The sequence below is a fragment of the Neofelis nebulosa genome, chromosome 4, assembly GCF_028018385.1.
Source record: "Neofelis nebulosa isolate mNeoNeb1 chromosome 4, mNeoNeb1.pri, whole genome shotgun sequence".
Lineage (NCBI taxonomy): Eukaryota > Metazoa > Chordata > Mammalia > Carnivora > Felidae > Neofelis > Neofelis nebulosa.
The window spans coordinates 58,933,269-58,949,933 of NC_080785.1; the positions used below are offsets into that span (position 1 = coordinate 58,933,269).

Below are 16,665 nucleotides of genomic sequence, written 5' to 3' on the forward strand. Positions count from 1 at the left end.
GATCTCACAGTCAGTCAGTTTGAGCCCTAGTCGGGCTCTCTGTGGACAGCTCAGAGCCTGGAGCCTGCTTCAGGTTCTGTGTCTCCCTCCCTCTGCTCCTCCTCTGCTCACACTCTGTCTCTCTCTCTGTGTCTCTCTCTCTGTGTCTCTCTCTCTCTCTCTTTCAAAAATAAATAAATATTTTAAAACATATTTAAAATAGAAAGATTAGAAGTATATCACTGGTAAAATCTAACAATTCAATCCAAGATCTATTTACTTATTTTAAACACATTGGCTTTTTAAAAATACATAAAATTCAATTAACTGCTAAAAATCCCCTCTATTCATATTTTTTTTTGCAACCTCTGATTTTTTTTTCCCTTCAGTGTGTAATAAACCATAATTAACTCCAAGTAGCTCTGGAACATAGTGCTGTTTTTAAACAACTGTTAAAGAACTCCTTTAATTAGAAAAAAATTTACAATCAAGATATGCTCTTTTTTTGTGTGTGTGAGGGGAGGGTGCTAATTTTCAAGTGGCCTTAATTTACCTGTGACACAAATATATGGTCAGAGATGATGTATCACCTCCATTGAAACGCTCTTACTAGTCTTAAAAAAGCAAGTGTGATACTGGGATGTATAAATAGTAGCTAAGCATCAGGAATGTGAGGTGACATAGCCAGTATAATACTTATACTGGTCAGACCTGCATGAGCACCAATTATTTAGATTTACAAATTTAAGAGAGAGATGTAGACAGTAGTAAAAATGATCAAAGTCTATAAAAATGGAAACTCTAATGAAGGCCTTAACAAAATGACATTATTCAGCAAAGGAATTTTTTAACAATAGTTCTCAAGTATATGAAGAGGATGATATCAGCTGCTCGCCATCTTTATTGAGGAACAAATAAGCAAGAATGAGATTAAACTTTAGGAGAGAAGACTTAAGTGAGATAGAATAGAATTTCCCAAAAGAATTATATTTTTAGAAAGAGCAAATCATCAAACGGGTCTGTGGAATTTCCTTCCCTGGAAGTATTTATAAATAAGACATATTTTTCCTTGTTCAAAAAGTTTCAGTGATGTCTTTCTGAGAGAAATAATCTCCTATCATAGAATCTCAAGATGGAAAGATCATATGTCCCAATCACCATTTACTGCTATAAAATATACTGAAAACGGAGACTTAATATATAGTTATAAGAATTAAACATTCAAATAGTCCAAAGATTTTATGATCTGTAGTCAAAATATGCTTAATCCCTATCAGATAAACTAAGGAAAATAAGAAACCATTCTCTTTTAGTTAACCAATAATCTTCCACGTGGCTATATGATTAAACTTTTTTTTTTCAGGAACCTTAATCTATCATTGTATATGGAGGCAGTCTGCTGCCGTAAAGGTGCACTAAGATGTCGGTGTCTTCCCAGCACTCACCTGATGTAGGAGTTCACAGGCAAAGACTCATTCTAGCTCAAAAAGTCAGATGGAACCACACACTCTTTGAAGAGGCATACTTTCAGCATGTGACCCTCTCATCACAGCTTACCGTAACCCCATGGGAAAGACAGGGACAAGCAATAATCTTCCAGTTCTAATACACTGTTCTTGCCACTCTAGGAAGAAGATAAATAGCAAGTAAAGAAGAATCTGAAACAAGTTTCCACGTAGACCAGTTCTGCTCTCACTTTTCAATATTTTTAACACCTATCCTGCATATATAAATAGCTAACATTTATAACATATTGTGCTATACATACAATATATAAAGCACTTGTTACTAATGGTTTATATTTGTTCTACTTATTTAATCCTCACAGTTTTAAGAAGTTGGTACTATGGTTGTCATCCATTTTATAGATGAGGAAACTTTGGCAAAGATGTTAATTTGTCCAAAGTCACTCAGATACGAAGCTACAGAGGCACAACTCAAACCTAGGCAGTCTGGCACCAGAGCCTCTGTGCACATTTGTAACATCAAGCTGCCTCTCTGCAGTTGAATTAAATATACAGAAAATTAGAAATCAACTATTTCCATTCCATTCCTCATACTTGAAAACACTATTAATCACTATGCTTCTAGGCTTCAAACACAGAGCAGGACCCTCCAAAGTTACAAAAATAAAATGTTGCTTTAAAAAATATATAATTTTGAGAATTAAAATAATGGTTTATTGTCATAAATTCATTTATCCACAGGCAAGATCTCTCTTCTTATGTGTATGAAAGGAAGAAAACAGATTGACACTAATAAGCTGTTTCTTGTTTTTCATTGTAGTTTATTTGAAATGAGAAGCTCATGAATTGAATTGATAAGAAGTCAATTAACATATAAGGATATGAAGCAGAATGTATTTACACAAAAAGTGACTGTTGGCGAAGTAAACTGCTAAAGTCAACAATTGCAAGTAACATTTAAAAAGACAAATTACTAGGAGTTAGTATATAGAATATACATTCATTATATGCCTTTACTCTCCCTTATCACCAACTTTGAGTCTATCATAAATGTAATTATATCCTTGATTTTAAAGGTCCTAGCAGACGTGGGGAAACCATGCTGGGACTATAAATGTAACCACAATGGCACAAGCTTACACTAGCTACTTCCAAAAATTAGCCCTGTCTCAATGCATCCAACAGCTATTTCTGATAATTCCTTAGACTACAGGTTTCTGTTACTTCTACATCCTGCAAATTTGTCCACTTCAGCCTCTTCATCAGCCACCACGGTACAGTCTCTCCTACCACTAAGCTTGCCGAGATGGCTTCCCCACCAGGGACAGGTATTCTCTGCCAGTGGCAGTTGCTGCTTGCTGCCTCCACCATTCTACCCCTCAGGGAGAGAATCTGAGCACAACTCATCCTAAATTCCTGATCCAAGACTAGCTGTCATTATTGTAGGTTTCAGTTTTCTAGACTTCATGGGTCAAGAGTGATGGAAGTTAAGGCCCAGGGCCTGCTGAAGGTGAAGAGTCTCATAGGAGGCCTTCTCATTAAACTGGGACCCAAAAACTTTCTATCTTCAGAATAACGGTGAACCAGAAGTAAACCTGCCACCCCCATCCATAGTAGGGAGAGATGACTTGTGAGCAGAGCAGAGAGCAGGGAGCGGTGTTAGAAAGATGGATGAAAGGGTTGGGAGGAGGGGATCCCTGAGAAGTTGTTATATCCCCTGGATAGTCCAGGGAAATTTAAGTGCTGTATGTGGTTTAAGGTGGTCCCAGACTGGTAACAATCCCACGCAGGAGTCAGAAACAAATTTTTTCTTGAAGAAGAAATTTTCATTCTAGACCTCAAAGAATTTTCTAATATAAAATTTCATGTATTATAAAGGTACATAAAGATAAATAAGCATAAAAGAAAAAAACCAGCAAGAAAAAAAAGACAGCAGATACAGATTCCAAAGACTTTAGACAATGGAATCACCAGATATACCGTATGACACAGTTTTTATACTAGGATTTTTTAAATTTTATTTTTTAATGTTTATTTTTGAGAGACAGAGCATGAGCGAGGGAGGGGCAGAGAGAGAGGGAGACACAGAATCTGAAGCAGGCTCCAGGCTTTGAACTGTCGGCACAGAGACCAATGCAGGGCTCGAACTCATGAACTGTGAGATCATGATCTTGACCGACTGAGCCATCCAGGTGCCCCTTATACTAGGATTTAAAAATTAGTTTCATATAAGAATGACTGTGAAGACAGCTTCAGAGAACAAAACTCTAAGAATTGCCCCCATAGAATTGAAAACAAAACTAAAATGTTTTCAAATGAAAAATATTATACTAAAATTAAAAATTCAAGAGATATACCAATTAGAGTGGCCCAAATCTGGAACACTGGTAATACAAAATGCTGGTGAGGATGTGGAACAACAGGAATTCTTATGCATTCCTGTTGGGAATGCAAAATGGTACAGCCACTCTGGAAGACAATTTGGCAGTTTCTTATAAAACTCAACCTACTCTTACCACATGGGTGTGATTTCTGGGTCACTAAATGGAATATTATTTAGCACTAAAAAGAAATGAGCTATCAAGCCATGAAAAGATATGAAGAAAACTTAAATGCATATTAATAAGTGAAAAAAGTCAATCTGCAAAGGCTACATACTGAATGATTCCACCCATATGATCCTGGAAAAAGCAAAACTATGGAGACACTAAAAAAGATCAGTACTTGCCTGTGGTAAGGAAGGAGAAGAGAGACAATAGGCAGAACACAGAAGATTTGGGAGTAGTAAAAATACTCTTTATGATGTTATCATGATGGATACATGTCAGTATACATTTGTCCAAGCCCATGGAATATAGAACATCAAGAGTGAACCCTAAGGTAAACTATGGAGTTTGGGTGATTATTATGTGTCAATGTAGGTTCAACCTCCATTTAAAAAAAAAAGTGTCATTCTGGTGGGTGATGTTGGTAATAAGGGAAGCTATACCCACACATCCTCACAATCTCTGCACTTTCCTTTCAGTTTTTTGACTTTGAAACTACTCTCAAAAATGTTTTTAAAAATAACTTCAATCTACCGTTTTTATAGCATAATAGGCCCAGATAAAAAGGGAGTAAGTAAACTGGAAGACAGGTCAGAAGAAGGGATTTAGTACGTAGCACAGGAAACAAACAAACAAAAACTATGAAAGAGAGGTTCATGGAATATGCAATGAGGGGTATATTTTAAGTTTCACCAGAGCTACAGTAGTAAGAGAGAGAATTGGACAGAAGCAATATTTAAAGAAAAGTAAAGAATTTTTCCACTACCAAGGAAAAACACCAATTCACAGATTTAAGAAACCAAATGAATCTCAAACATATGCAATTAGTTTTTAAAATTCCATACCAAGACTTATAACAGTGAATCTGCGAAAGAAAGAAAGAAAGAAAGAAAGAAAGAAAGAAAGAAAGAAAGAAAGAAAGAAAGAAAAAGAGAGAGTAGGAGGGAAGGAAGGAAGGAAGGAAGGAAGGAAGGAAGGAAGGATGGATTATCTTAAAAAGCAGCTAGAGGGGAGAAATGTATTACCTTCAAAGGAATAACTTCAAAGCAGGCTGAGTTCTAAATAGCAGCAAGAGAATCCAGAGAAAGGGAAAATGATTAACTCAATGGGCTGAAAGAAAATAACCGACAACCTGGAATTGTACACTTAGCAAAACTATCTTTAAGAATGAGGGTGAAATGAAGACATCACACCAAAAGAAAAAAGAGAGTTTTTCACCAGCAGTATCTTGAAAATTTGTAAGGATGTACTTTAGGCAGAAGGCAACTGATCTCAAAAGGATATTTAAGATGTTATAATAAAAGAGGGGAAAAGAGAGTAATACATAGGTAGATATACCTAAACGAACATTGATTATATAAACAACAATAATTTAATTGTGGAAATAAAAAAAAAGGGAAGGAAGGAGAGAAGGAAGGGAAATGATAATACCTGACCACTCTATGTTAGGAAGGGATAAATAAAGTTAAAGGACATGAAGTTAAATGGCATTTATAAGCAACACAACTAATACATAAATATACAGTAAGGCTAAAACTACAAGACCAGAAAATAAACCAAATACTATTTTAAAGATAGCTAATATAATTATCAGCAAATAGAATTTAAGGCAAAAGACATTAGTAGAAAAAAGAGTTTTACTTTAAAATAGTTTCTTGATTCCAAAAGTTACAACTTAAAATACAAAGAAATAAAGGAGAGATTTATAGAGACAAATATACACCAAAAATCACTGTTGAAGTTTTAACATATTTCTTAGTATTTGATGAAATAGACAAAAAAAATCAGTAAAGGTAGGAAAGACATAAAGAACATTACAAACAAACCAGATCTAATGTGTGTGTATGTTTATAGCACCTAACCACTCCACAGTACGTATTTTTTCTAGCACACATGGAATATTTACGAAAAGTCACCACTTAGGACTACAAAAATGTTCCAGCAAATTTCAAAATACTTAAATCACACAGATCATGTTTTCTGACTATAGTACTACTAAGCTAGAAACCATAAATATGATATCAAAATTACCTATCTACTTGTTAGTCAAAAATTTATATAACCGCTGAACAAAGAAGAAATTGCCATCAAAATTAGAAAATAAGTTTACCTGAATACCCACAGAAATACTATAAAAATTACACACAAATCTTCAGTCCAAACAGTACTTAGAATAAAAACGTATAGCTTTAAATATTAATAAATAATAAGTTAAACACACATTTCAAGAAGTTTAAAAAAAAGCAAAATAAACTCAAAGAAGAGATTAAAATAAATAATAAAAATAATCTTAGTCAACAAAGACTAAAATAAGCATCCACTGGGGTGCATCAACAATTTCAAATATTAGTTTTTTGGAAAGACTAATAAAATTAAATAGACTTCTGGTGAAATTGATCAAAAAGAAAGCAAATAGTTAAAAAAAACTTAATACTAGAAATGACAAAAAATGACAAAGGGAATCATGTACTAAAGTTGCATGTACTAAAAATGAAATAGGAGGATATTACGGATAGTATCAAGTCAGTAAACTTGAAAAATAAGATGAAATAAGAAATTCAGTAAAAAAAAAAAACTCACAAAATTGACAAAAAATTGGAAATTTTGACATTACCAATAACCTATATCCTGAATATAACTGAAAACCATTAGATAAATTAAATAAGTAATCAAAACTTTTTGGCCTTGTTCCACATAATGTCATAACTTACGTAAATCTTCTACAGGACAAAAAAAAATGACATGCTTTTCAACTCATGTATAGCTAGCATAATCTTGTGTTCTCAATAAGAAAAGACAAGAAAATTATGGACCAGATTCGCTTAAAAAGATATGAAAAAATTCTAAATAAACTATCAACTAAATCAACCAATATATAAAAAAGGAAATATATAATGATTAAATTGGGTTTATCTCATGAATGTAAGGTCGGTTTAACATTAGAAAAGAAATCACTGTAATTTACGATATTAAGAAGTTAAACTCAAAAATCATATTATAATCTCAAAAGCTGTAGGAAAAGCACTTGACTTTGTTCAAGTCCCTTTCTTGATTAAAGAGAAAAAAAGAAACTTGCAGCAAACTAATAACAGAAAGGATTTTCTTAATCTAGCAGAGTATTTTCTGATAAAGTGCAACTGACAAACATCATCCATAATGGTAAAATACTAAAAGTCTTTCCTTTTGAGATTAGCGACAAGGCAAGAATGACCTGTCACCACTTCTAGTCAACCTGAATTTAGAGGATTTTAGCCAGCAACAAAAGGCCGGGGGGGAAGTACATGGAACAGAAAGGAGAACCGTAACTGACATTTATTTACAGATGATATGATGGCTTATAGAGAAACTATTACAAATCCCAAAAGGTTTTAAAAATAGAAATAATATTTAGAATATCAAGTATATATCTATGTAACAGAAAATACAACTTTCAGTAGATAGCATTCATATCATATAAAAATTAAATATCTGGAAATATCAAAATCCATACAGAAAAATATTTGTAAGGAAAGACTTCTACAGAAAAATTATGAAAACTTATTTTCATTTTAAAAAGTAATTAAGTGGAAAGAAATAGCATGTTCATGGATTGGAAAACTCAGTATTGTAATGTCAATTTTCTCCCTAAATTGATTCATAGGTATAATGTAATTCCAATCAAAATCTAACAAAAATTTTAGTGGAACTTGAAAGCTGACTCTAAAATTTGAAAGGAAGTATGAAGGCAAAATAGCCTTTGAGAAAGAACAATATGGAGGCCTGAAGATTGTACTCTTTCTAACACTTAATTGATAGAGAAATTCTTTTGTTTTTGCTTACTTTGTTGTCATCGTCGTTGTTTTATAAACTGATATACAATGACTTCCCCCCAAGGGGGAATATCAAATCAAACTAGCAAGTATTTACCCTGTACAATGCTTAGTATCCTCATGGACAGCCAAATGGTCTTCAGGGTATGACAAAAAGAACTATCTCAGTGGTGAATACTGTAAGAAATTCAAGGAGGGGAAATCAGACAATAAATTGGAGAGCCTCTTAGTTTTCATTCAATTCTTACTGGGCTGGTAGGTAGAAACTGATTTTCAGATGCTCAAATGCCTAATGGATTTTTTAAATCTCCAAAATAACAAGAGTTCATATCCTACATGTACTTGTCAAAATATTTCTGGAACATTATACAGGTATTTTAAGTTGAAGTGTGTGTGTTTATAGTTCTTAAAGAATTATGTGATATGTGAAAGTAATATTCATATATAGAAAAGAAGAATATGAAGAGAAAAAGATCTAGAAGCAAAACCAAAATGCCACATCACAACAGCTAGTGAAATGAGTCAAAGAAAAAGAAAACTATACCTTTAATTTTCCCAAATGGCAAAATAAATGTTGATGATAGAAACCAGTGGCTCTCAAAAGTGCGGTCAGCAGAAAGTGGCATTAAGCGTTATCTGGTATCTTATTAGACACAAAGCCTGGGGGCACACCTGAGCACCTGAGTGGCTCAGTCAGTTAAGCATCCGACTTTGGCTCAGGTCATGATCTCACGGCTTGAGTTTGAGCCCCAAGTCAGCTCTGTGCTGACAGCTCAGAGCCTGGAGCTTCAGTTTCTGTGTCTCCCTCTGTCTGCTCCTCTGCTGCTTGCACTCTGTCTCTTGCATTGTCTCAAAAATAAATAAACATTAAAAGAATTTTAAATAATAAAAAAAAAGAGACACAAAGCCTAGGACTCCACCTTGGACCCACTAATCAATACCTGTAGGCACAGGGTTCAGGAATGTATATTCTAACAGTCTTGCCTGGAGATCTTGATGTCCTTCACGTCTGAGAATCACTGAATCATTCCAAAGCACAGTACACTCAGTTTTTACTTACCTGAATGGACAATGGGTCTTAGTGTTTATTATGAGGACTAAACAAATGATCACAATTGAAAAAGATAAAATATCTTTTAAAAAAAAATTTTAATCTTAATTTATTTTTGAGAGAGAGAAAGCACAAGCAGGGGAGGAATAGAGAGAGAGGGAGACACACAGAATCTGAAGCAGGCTTCAGGCTCCGAGCTGTCAGCACAGAGCCCGGCGAGGGGCTCAAACCTACGAACCATGAGATCATGACCTGAGCTTAACGGACTGAGCCACCCAGGCGCCCCTAAAATATCTTTAAAAAAGAATTGAATAGCGTAAATGGAGCTTGTGTTTTGTCAAAATATAATTAACATGAATCTTTTTACTAATTTCATGAAACTAATATTATACACAAAAGGGAAAGATCCATCATCAAAAACTGTTTTAAAACACTTTAAAATATTTCATATAAATATTGGGGAGATATTTCTTATTTGCAATTTGCTAGTTATAGAAGATCTCCATATATACTGCTTCATCTGCCATTGCAAGTACGTACATATTATTCAGCATATGTGACATCATTTTTATTCCAAGATTATTGTTTCATACTAGGATTTTCAAGCTCTCCGGGATTTTTTTAAATTTGTAAACATGTTTCGAAAATACCCTCGTAAGTCTACAATAACTCTCAAAATTAAAGGGGCATTTCTGAATCACAAATCTTTCTCCTTTTCTTTTATTTGTTTTACTCAGCTTTGTTTACCTAATCATTATCTTCACATCTATTGTATAAAATGATGGATTTCCAACTAAAAGCTCAATAAACACACAAAGTAGTCAACTTTAATTGTAAAAAATTACAAAACAAACTTTAAAGTATTTCTACCAATGTAAAGCTCTGTGGGAAATTTTCTCAAAGTATTGCGGATGGTTATTATGAACAAAATAAATGAGGTAAGGTAATGTTAGAATAATGATCTGGAACTGTGAGTCAAATGAGTAAGATTAAAGGCATAAAGAAACTCTTCCTAATAAACAAGCAGATAACTGCTGGAAAGAAAAATATGTTCCTTGTTTGAAATTAACTGCCAAACATTCTCAACCTACACAAAGCTGTCATAAAGGACATCTAAATCTGTCCTTGTTTGTAACATGTGTTGTGACAAGATTTGACAGTTTATCAAAGAACTATAATTGCCACCTAAACATCTAGCATTTTGTCAACTGCAAGTATGTTTAGTGAAAGCATTTATTTTACTTAAAATACAACAACTGTTTTTCTCCACTTTCTAAAAGAATTGACTGAATTTCTTTTCTCCTTAACTGATCAAGCTGCATCAAGGCTCTCTCTTTGAATTATTTATGTTGGAATTGCAAAGGGTAAAAAATAATCAGTAAAGCAAGAAACTATCACCAAGGTGCAATATATATATATATATATATATATATATATATATATATATATATTCTGGGTATTGACTCAAAAGACCTTCAAAATATAGCAGTTCTCAAAGATCTGTAGAGATGACATTTAAATATGCTTACCTTGGGAAGGAGAAAGATAGACATTTTCTCTATACCACGATTTATTTATCTAGAGTAATTTATTAAGATATGATGTCTTAAATACAGAAAATATGTTCTTCAATAGGCATCATTCCTACCTGTAACTTTTGTTCGGAACAGCCAATGATAAGATAGATGTCTTTCTCAACCCACAAAGACCAAAGTAAAGAGGAACTAAATCCCCTTGCAATAGATTCATGTAACAGAAATGTCAGCGTAACAGAGATATTTCCATGACACTACCAATCGTTCATTTGTTTCAGGAAATAATTTTTAAAAGGATTATTCGGTCTCAGATATGGAAAGTTGTTCCTTACTGTAGTTGTTTGATAATAAAAAAGTAACATTTTTATGTAAAAGTTTCTGCCCGACTTTTACATTTTTCCTTCATTCTCATAAACCTCAAAGAAAAATGATAGACTGAGAAAAATGCTATTTGGAAATTCAGGAATCCCACATTCTAGTCCACACTCTGCCTCTAATTAGCTTTTAGATCCCAAACCAGTTGCTTCATTTCTCTGGGCCTCAGTTCCCTGTCTGTGAATCAGGATGTTGGACTGGGTGGTCTGGAAGGCTATCTCCACCTTTAACATTTTATGATTTTAGACAAATCCCTGGAACTATAAGGTGTTGCAACAGCCAGAGCTTGGAGCAAAAAATAGCAGCAAGACAAAAATTTCTTCTACTTAACACCTCAAGGCAATGCAACCAACTATGTGTTTTTAATGTTTACATTAGCATTCAGTCCTATTTAGGTAATAATAAGTCTATTTAAAAATCTGTTTTGTTTTTCTTTAAAAAGTGAAAAATGTGTGACACATTGAGAACACTGAGAGAAAAATCATTTTAATTGAAGCTGCAAGTACTTTTTAGTGCAGCTAAATTAAGCCACAGAATTTTCTTTAGAAATCACTGTATGTAGTCAGGCTGAGGATGAGAATTATATAGTATAGATGGGTCTGCTGATTTTATGATAGGAAGGAACATGAATGGAGGGTTGTAGGCAGAAATGAGCTGGCAGGCACTATCAACCATGAAGAGTCTGAATTGAGGAGAAAAGCTTGACGATGTTGAGAAGAGAGGTGATTGGATCAGCAGCAGGACATTTTGATTTAGGCTTTTTTACATAGCTGTTTATATGGTTTTATATTAATAGCACATTTAATATAACTACACTTTTTTTTCTAGCAAAGTGATGTGTTTCATAGACATTGTCAAATCTTACCCATTTCTGTTGCCTATTCCAGTCCTTACCCGATTCATGAACCCCACTCAGTGGGAGATCTCACAAGTAGGGTGAGAAAATATATTCAACAGATTATTTATCAATTTCAAACTATGAAAAAATGGTTATTTATATTTAGGCTAGATCAAAATATTGCAGAACCAAAAGTCAGACACACAATTAGCAGGATAAAAATGTATGATCTATATCTGATGCCTCCATTATTTTTATGATACAATTTGTTCTTGAAATTTCTGGTATCTGTGGTCCCTTCCATTTCTTTCCCCATTACTCCAACTCCTAATGCCTTTTGGAAGCTGTGTACTTAAAATTTGCTAACACTTAATCATCACATATATTTTATTAGTCTTTTTTTAAGTAATAAAAGTAATAAAAGTTCAAATACTACACTAATAAATGGCAATAAAATGTGACAGTCCTTCTTCATCCCAAATTGCCACCAACCTACACCCCTCTCTAGAGATAATCATCATAAAAAGGACCTCCGTAATGACTTGATGCTTTAACTATTTCTTAATTCTAAATACATAAATTTCATGTATTATGTACCTTTTTGACTGGATTTTTTACATTTAGAAATATCTTGGGAATATTTCCATATGACTGCACATAAGTCAGTTTCTTTAATGTCTGCTTATGTTTGTATAATACATTATATGATACTTTACCTATTGATGGACATTTGTTAGTTTCCAGATTTTGTTTTTATGAGTAACTCTAGAGAGATATGCTATTTGTCATTCACCATCTTATATTCTATAAATGGTACAATACCTGACACACAATACCTCATGAAATATTAACTGAATGAATTAACACAGTGACAAATAAAATTATCAATATATTTTGGGGTTGTCTATGAATATTTCTATTGAGTAGATTCCTAGAAGGAGATACATTGAGTCAAAGGTTTTATGAAACAAAACTTCCCTTGCAAAATTTCACACTTATACATTCTATTACAACAGAGGAGTTTATCTATCTTATAATTTTGGCCCACCTAATGTGTGAAAATTAGCATTTTCCTGATTACTAGCATTTTTTCATATGTTTATTATCTTTTTTCCCCTGTAAATTGCCTATTCATACCATTTCCAAATGTTTTTGGTCTTTTTCCTCATTCCATTGGAAGCACATTGTTAGACATTTTCTCCGGTCTGTAACTTTCCTTGTAAACGTATGCATCCTTTACCTTACAGAAACTTTATATTTTTAGGCATTAAATTTCACACCCCTAGGAAACTACTACAGGCACTAACAGAAGAAAAACTTCCATGAACTGAAGAAAGACTTGATTTTTTTAGTTTAAAAGTGCAAAGTGGATGCCAAGCAGGAATTTTTTTCCCAAAGACTCAAGATCAACATAGACCAGCTCGCGCCCACCGTCTGAACCGGGCGGGTAACTGCCCTGTAACAACGGAAAGTCCTTTGTTAGTCTGTGGTCTGACTTCGGTTGCAATCTTGACAGCAGCAGTGATCGCCGGACGAAGAGTAAGTACCTCGAGTGATTGGGCAAAATGGCAAATATCAAAATCTTCGGGGGCAGCTCCCATCAGGACCTATCCCAGAAAATTGCCTACCGCCTGGGCCTGGAGCTAGGCAAAGTGGTGACCAAGAAATTCAGCAACCAGGAGACCTGCGTGGAAATTGGCGAGAGTGTGCGAGGAGAGGATGTCTACATAGTGCAGAGTGGTTGTGGCGAAATCAATGACAGTCTAATGGAGCTTTTGATCATGATCGATGCCTGCAAGATTGCTTCAGCCAGCCGGGTTACTGCGGTCATCCCATGCTTCCCTTATGCCCGGCAGGATAAGAAGGATAAGAGCCGGGCCCCAATATCCGCCAAACTTGTTGCAAATATGCTGTCTGTAGCAGGTGCAGATCATATCATCACCATGGACTTACATGCTTCTCAAATTCAGGGGTTTTTTGATATCCCCGTAGACAATCTCTATGCGGAGCCAGCTGTCCTGAAATGGATAAGGGAGAATATCTCTGAGTGGAGGAACTGCACTGTTGTCTCACCAGACGCTGGCGGAGCTAAGAGAGCGACCTCCATTGCACACAGGTTGCATGTGGCCTTTGCCTTGATTCACAAAGAATGGAAGAAGGCCAATGAAGTGGGCCGTATGGTGCTAGTGGGGGATGTGAAGGATCGTGTGGCCATCCTTGTGGATGACATGGCTGATACTTGTGGTACAATCTGTCATGCAGCTGACAAACTTCTCTCCGCTGGAGCCGCCAGAGTTTACGCGATCTTGACTCACGGAATCTTTTCTGGCCCGGCCCTTGCTCGCATCAACAGTGCGTGCTTTGAAGCGGTGGTCGTCACCAATACCATACCTCAGGAGGATAAGATGAAACATTGCTCCAAGATACAGGCGATCGACATCTCCATGATCCTTGCGGAAGCCATCAAGAGAACTCACAACGGAGAATCTGTTTCTTACCTATTCAGCCATGTCCCTTTGTAATAGAATAACTTTAGGTTATTCTATTTTAAAATAAGATAAAATAGAAATAAAAATATGCCTTGCCCCTTGTTCTTTCTTGGTATTTGATGAAAAGTTCAGTAGAAGACCCAGCTGGCTCTGCCGCTACTTTTCGAATCTCACCTCAGGTATATTAGAGTTTATTTTATTTTATTTTTAAATTTTTAATGTTTTACTTTTGAGAGGTTGAGAGAGAGAGACAGAGACAGAGCGCAAGTGGGGGAGTTGCAGAGAGAGACGAAGACACAGAATCCTAAGCAGACTCCAGGCTCTGAGCTGTCAGCACAGAGCCAGATGTGGGGCTCGAAATCACCAATCCTGAGATCCTGACCTGAGTGAAGTCCCACACTTAAGTGACTGAGCCACCGAGGCCCCCTATTAGAGTTTATTTTAAATTGAGGAAGGACAGATTGAGAATAAGTGCTGGGATTTTCTCTCTGGGTTGTCTCATTCTGGCTTCATTGATTATTTCGTGAACCTTGCAGCTACAGTTCATCTACTGATTTCAGATTTTGAGGGTATCATATGGAGGTGTTTGAAAGTGACTACGGAATTTTAGGCATAATTGCTAAAGTTGCTTCAGGATAACTAGCAACTGCAGCCAACCAGATCCATCACCCTCACCACTACCCTTTCATCTGACCCTCTGCCCCCTTTTACTCCCCCGCCTCTGGGCTTCTCCCCTTCCCATTGAGCACAAGTTCTCCAAGATCTGTGCTAAACCTCTTGCAAGACATTTATCTTTCTTCCGTGTATTTGGTTGGAATCTCAGATGACCTCAGACTTATATTTAAAAATTGGTATTATTGTCCTCTTGTTGAAGAAACTAATAAAATGTCTGCATGTGTGTGGGGAAAAATAAGACACACACCTAGACATGTTGGGAAATTTCCGATCTCCACAAAAATGCAGACAGGCCCTAAAAGCTTCTCAAAAGATAAAACATAAACAAGGTAATTTTATTTTTTTATTTTTTTTTTTTTTTTTATTTATTTATTTTTGGGACAGAGAGAGACAGAGCATGAACGGGGGAGGGGCAGAGAGAGAGGGAGACACAGAATCGGAAGCAGGCTCCAGGCTCCGAGCCATCAGCCCAGAGCCTGACGCGGGGCTCGAACTCACGGAACGTGAGATCGTGACCTGGCTGAAGTCGGACGCCCAACCGACTGCGCCACCCAGGCGCCCCTAAACAAGGTAATTTTAAAGGAACAATATTGAGATTGCTGTTAGATTTCTCGTTTGATCTCCCAGGCAGCAAGCAAGTGGAAACAATTTTTGCAGTTCTAAAGGACCATTATTTTTAACCTAGATTTCTTTGCCCAGCTGAACTATCATTTAATTTTGAGGGGAAAATTAGGGCATTTTAATATATTAAAAGTCTCAGAACTTTGCCACCATGAGTGTTTTCTGATGTATCACTTAAAGATATCGAAAATAAATATATACGACTAAGAGGAACACACGGATTGAAAGAGGTAACAGTGAAACTGATAAAAAATTATTTTTCATGAAATTACAATTATCACAGTTATTAAGATAAAATTCACATAAAAATTGAGTCACAATATAAAGCAAATATTTTAAAATCTATAAATAAAATTCCAGATGATATCCACAAAGCATGAGAGATTAGGAGATGTTAGGATTGGTCTAAGTATATTAATAATCTTATGTAGTTTGGGAAGGAGGTTACTGACACAAATGATTGACATTATAGCAAAAAACCTGTGTTTAAATATGTTATTTAAAATTCAAGGACAAGCAAGAGAGAAATGTGATGAATTACTTGAAAACTCCTAGACAGGGGAAAAAAAAAAAAAAAAGTATGGCCCAGTCAACAAAGTAAACAAATTCGGCTGAAGATAGAAAGTAAATAAGGAAGAAAATAGAGCAAAAAGAAAATACCAAATATATGCTAAACTAAAGTCACTATATTAACTAAAAGTCAATATGTTAAATTAACCTCATAAAAGATAGATTATTAGATTGGGTAGTAAATTTATTTAATGATAAGCTGTTTACAAGAGACCAGGAGACACATCCAAACAAAAAGTTGGATGTAGAGGGATGATGAAAAATATACCAAATAAATGCTTACAAAGAGAAACTAGGCGTGATACTTTTAGTCAAAATAAACATGGCATATGTTTTGCTGATTAAACCCTCCATAAGTTACAAGCATCATGAATCTTTATGTAGTTAAAAACTCAACATTGAAATATAAAAAGAAAACAAAACAATATGAAGAGAAATGTATAATCTACATTAATAGAGGGAAATTTTAACAAAACTCTCATACATAAAAGATGTTATTTTAATAACTACATATGGAAACTAAACAGATAATTCATATTTTTCCAGCATGAATGAGAACATTTACAAATACTGAAAATATTAATAAGTCATAAATAGTCTTCATACATTTTTTAAAAGAAATTTATATAGACCTTGTATAGTAAAGAGGATTTACTACAATCATCTTGACAATCTTGAAAAAATAAAACTATCAGTAAAATAAGAATAGAA

At 34.8% G+C, this 16,665-nt stretch overlaps 1 protein-coding gene across 2 annotated transcripts in view; it reads left to right on the forward strand.

Moving 5' to 3' along the window:
• The window catches only part of PRPS1L1 (phosphoribosyl pyrophosphate synthetase 1 like 1), a 31,025-nt gene extending 16,835 nt beyond the window's left edge, over positions 1 to 14,190 (forward strand). The window contains exon 3 of one of the 2 annotated variants that reach the window (XR_009260425.1): positions 1,608 to 2,090. Coding sequence is in view for 1 of the 2 variants with exons in the window: in XM_058724896.1 (XP_058580879.1) it covers positions 13,165 to 14,121 (957 nt within the window). In the remaining variant the exon portion in view is untranslated. Of the gene's footprint in view, positions 1 to 1,607; positions 2,091 to 12,863 lie in introns of those variants that run through there. The other variant, XM_058724896.1, reaches the window with a different exon arrangement.
• Positions 14,191 to 16,665: the final 2,475 nt, after the last annotated feature.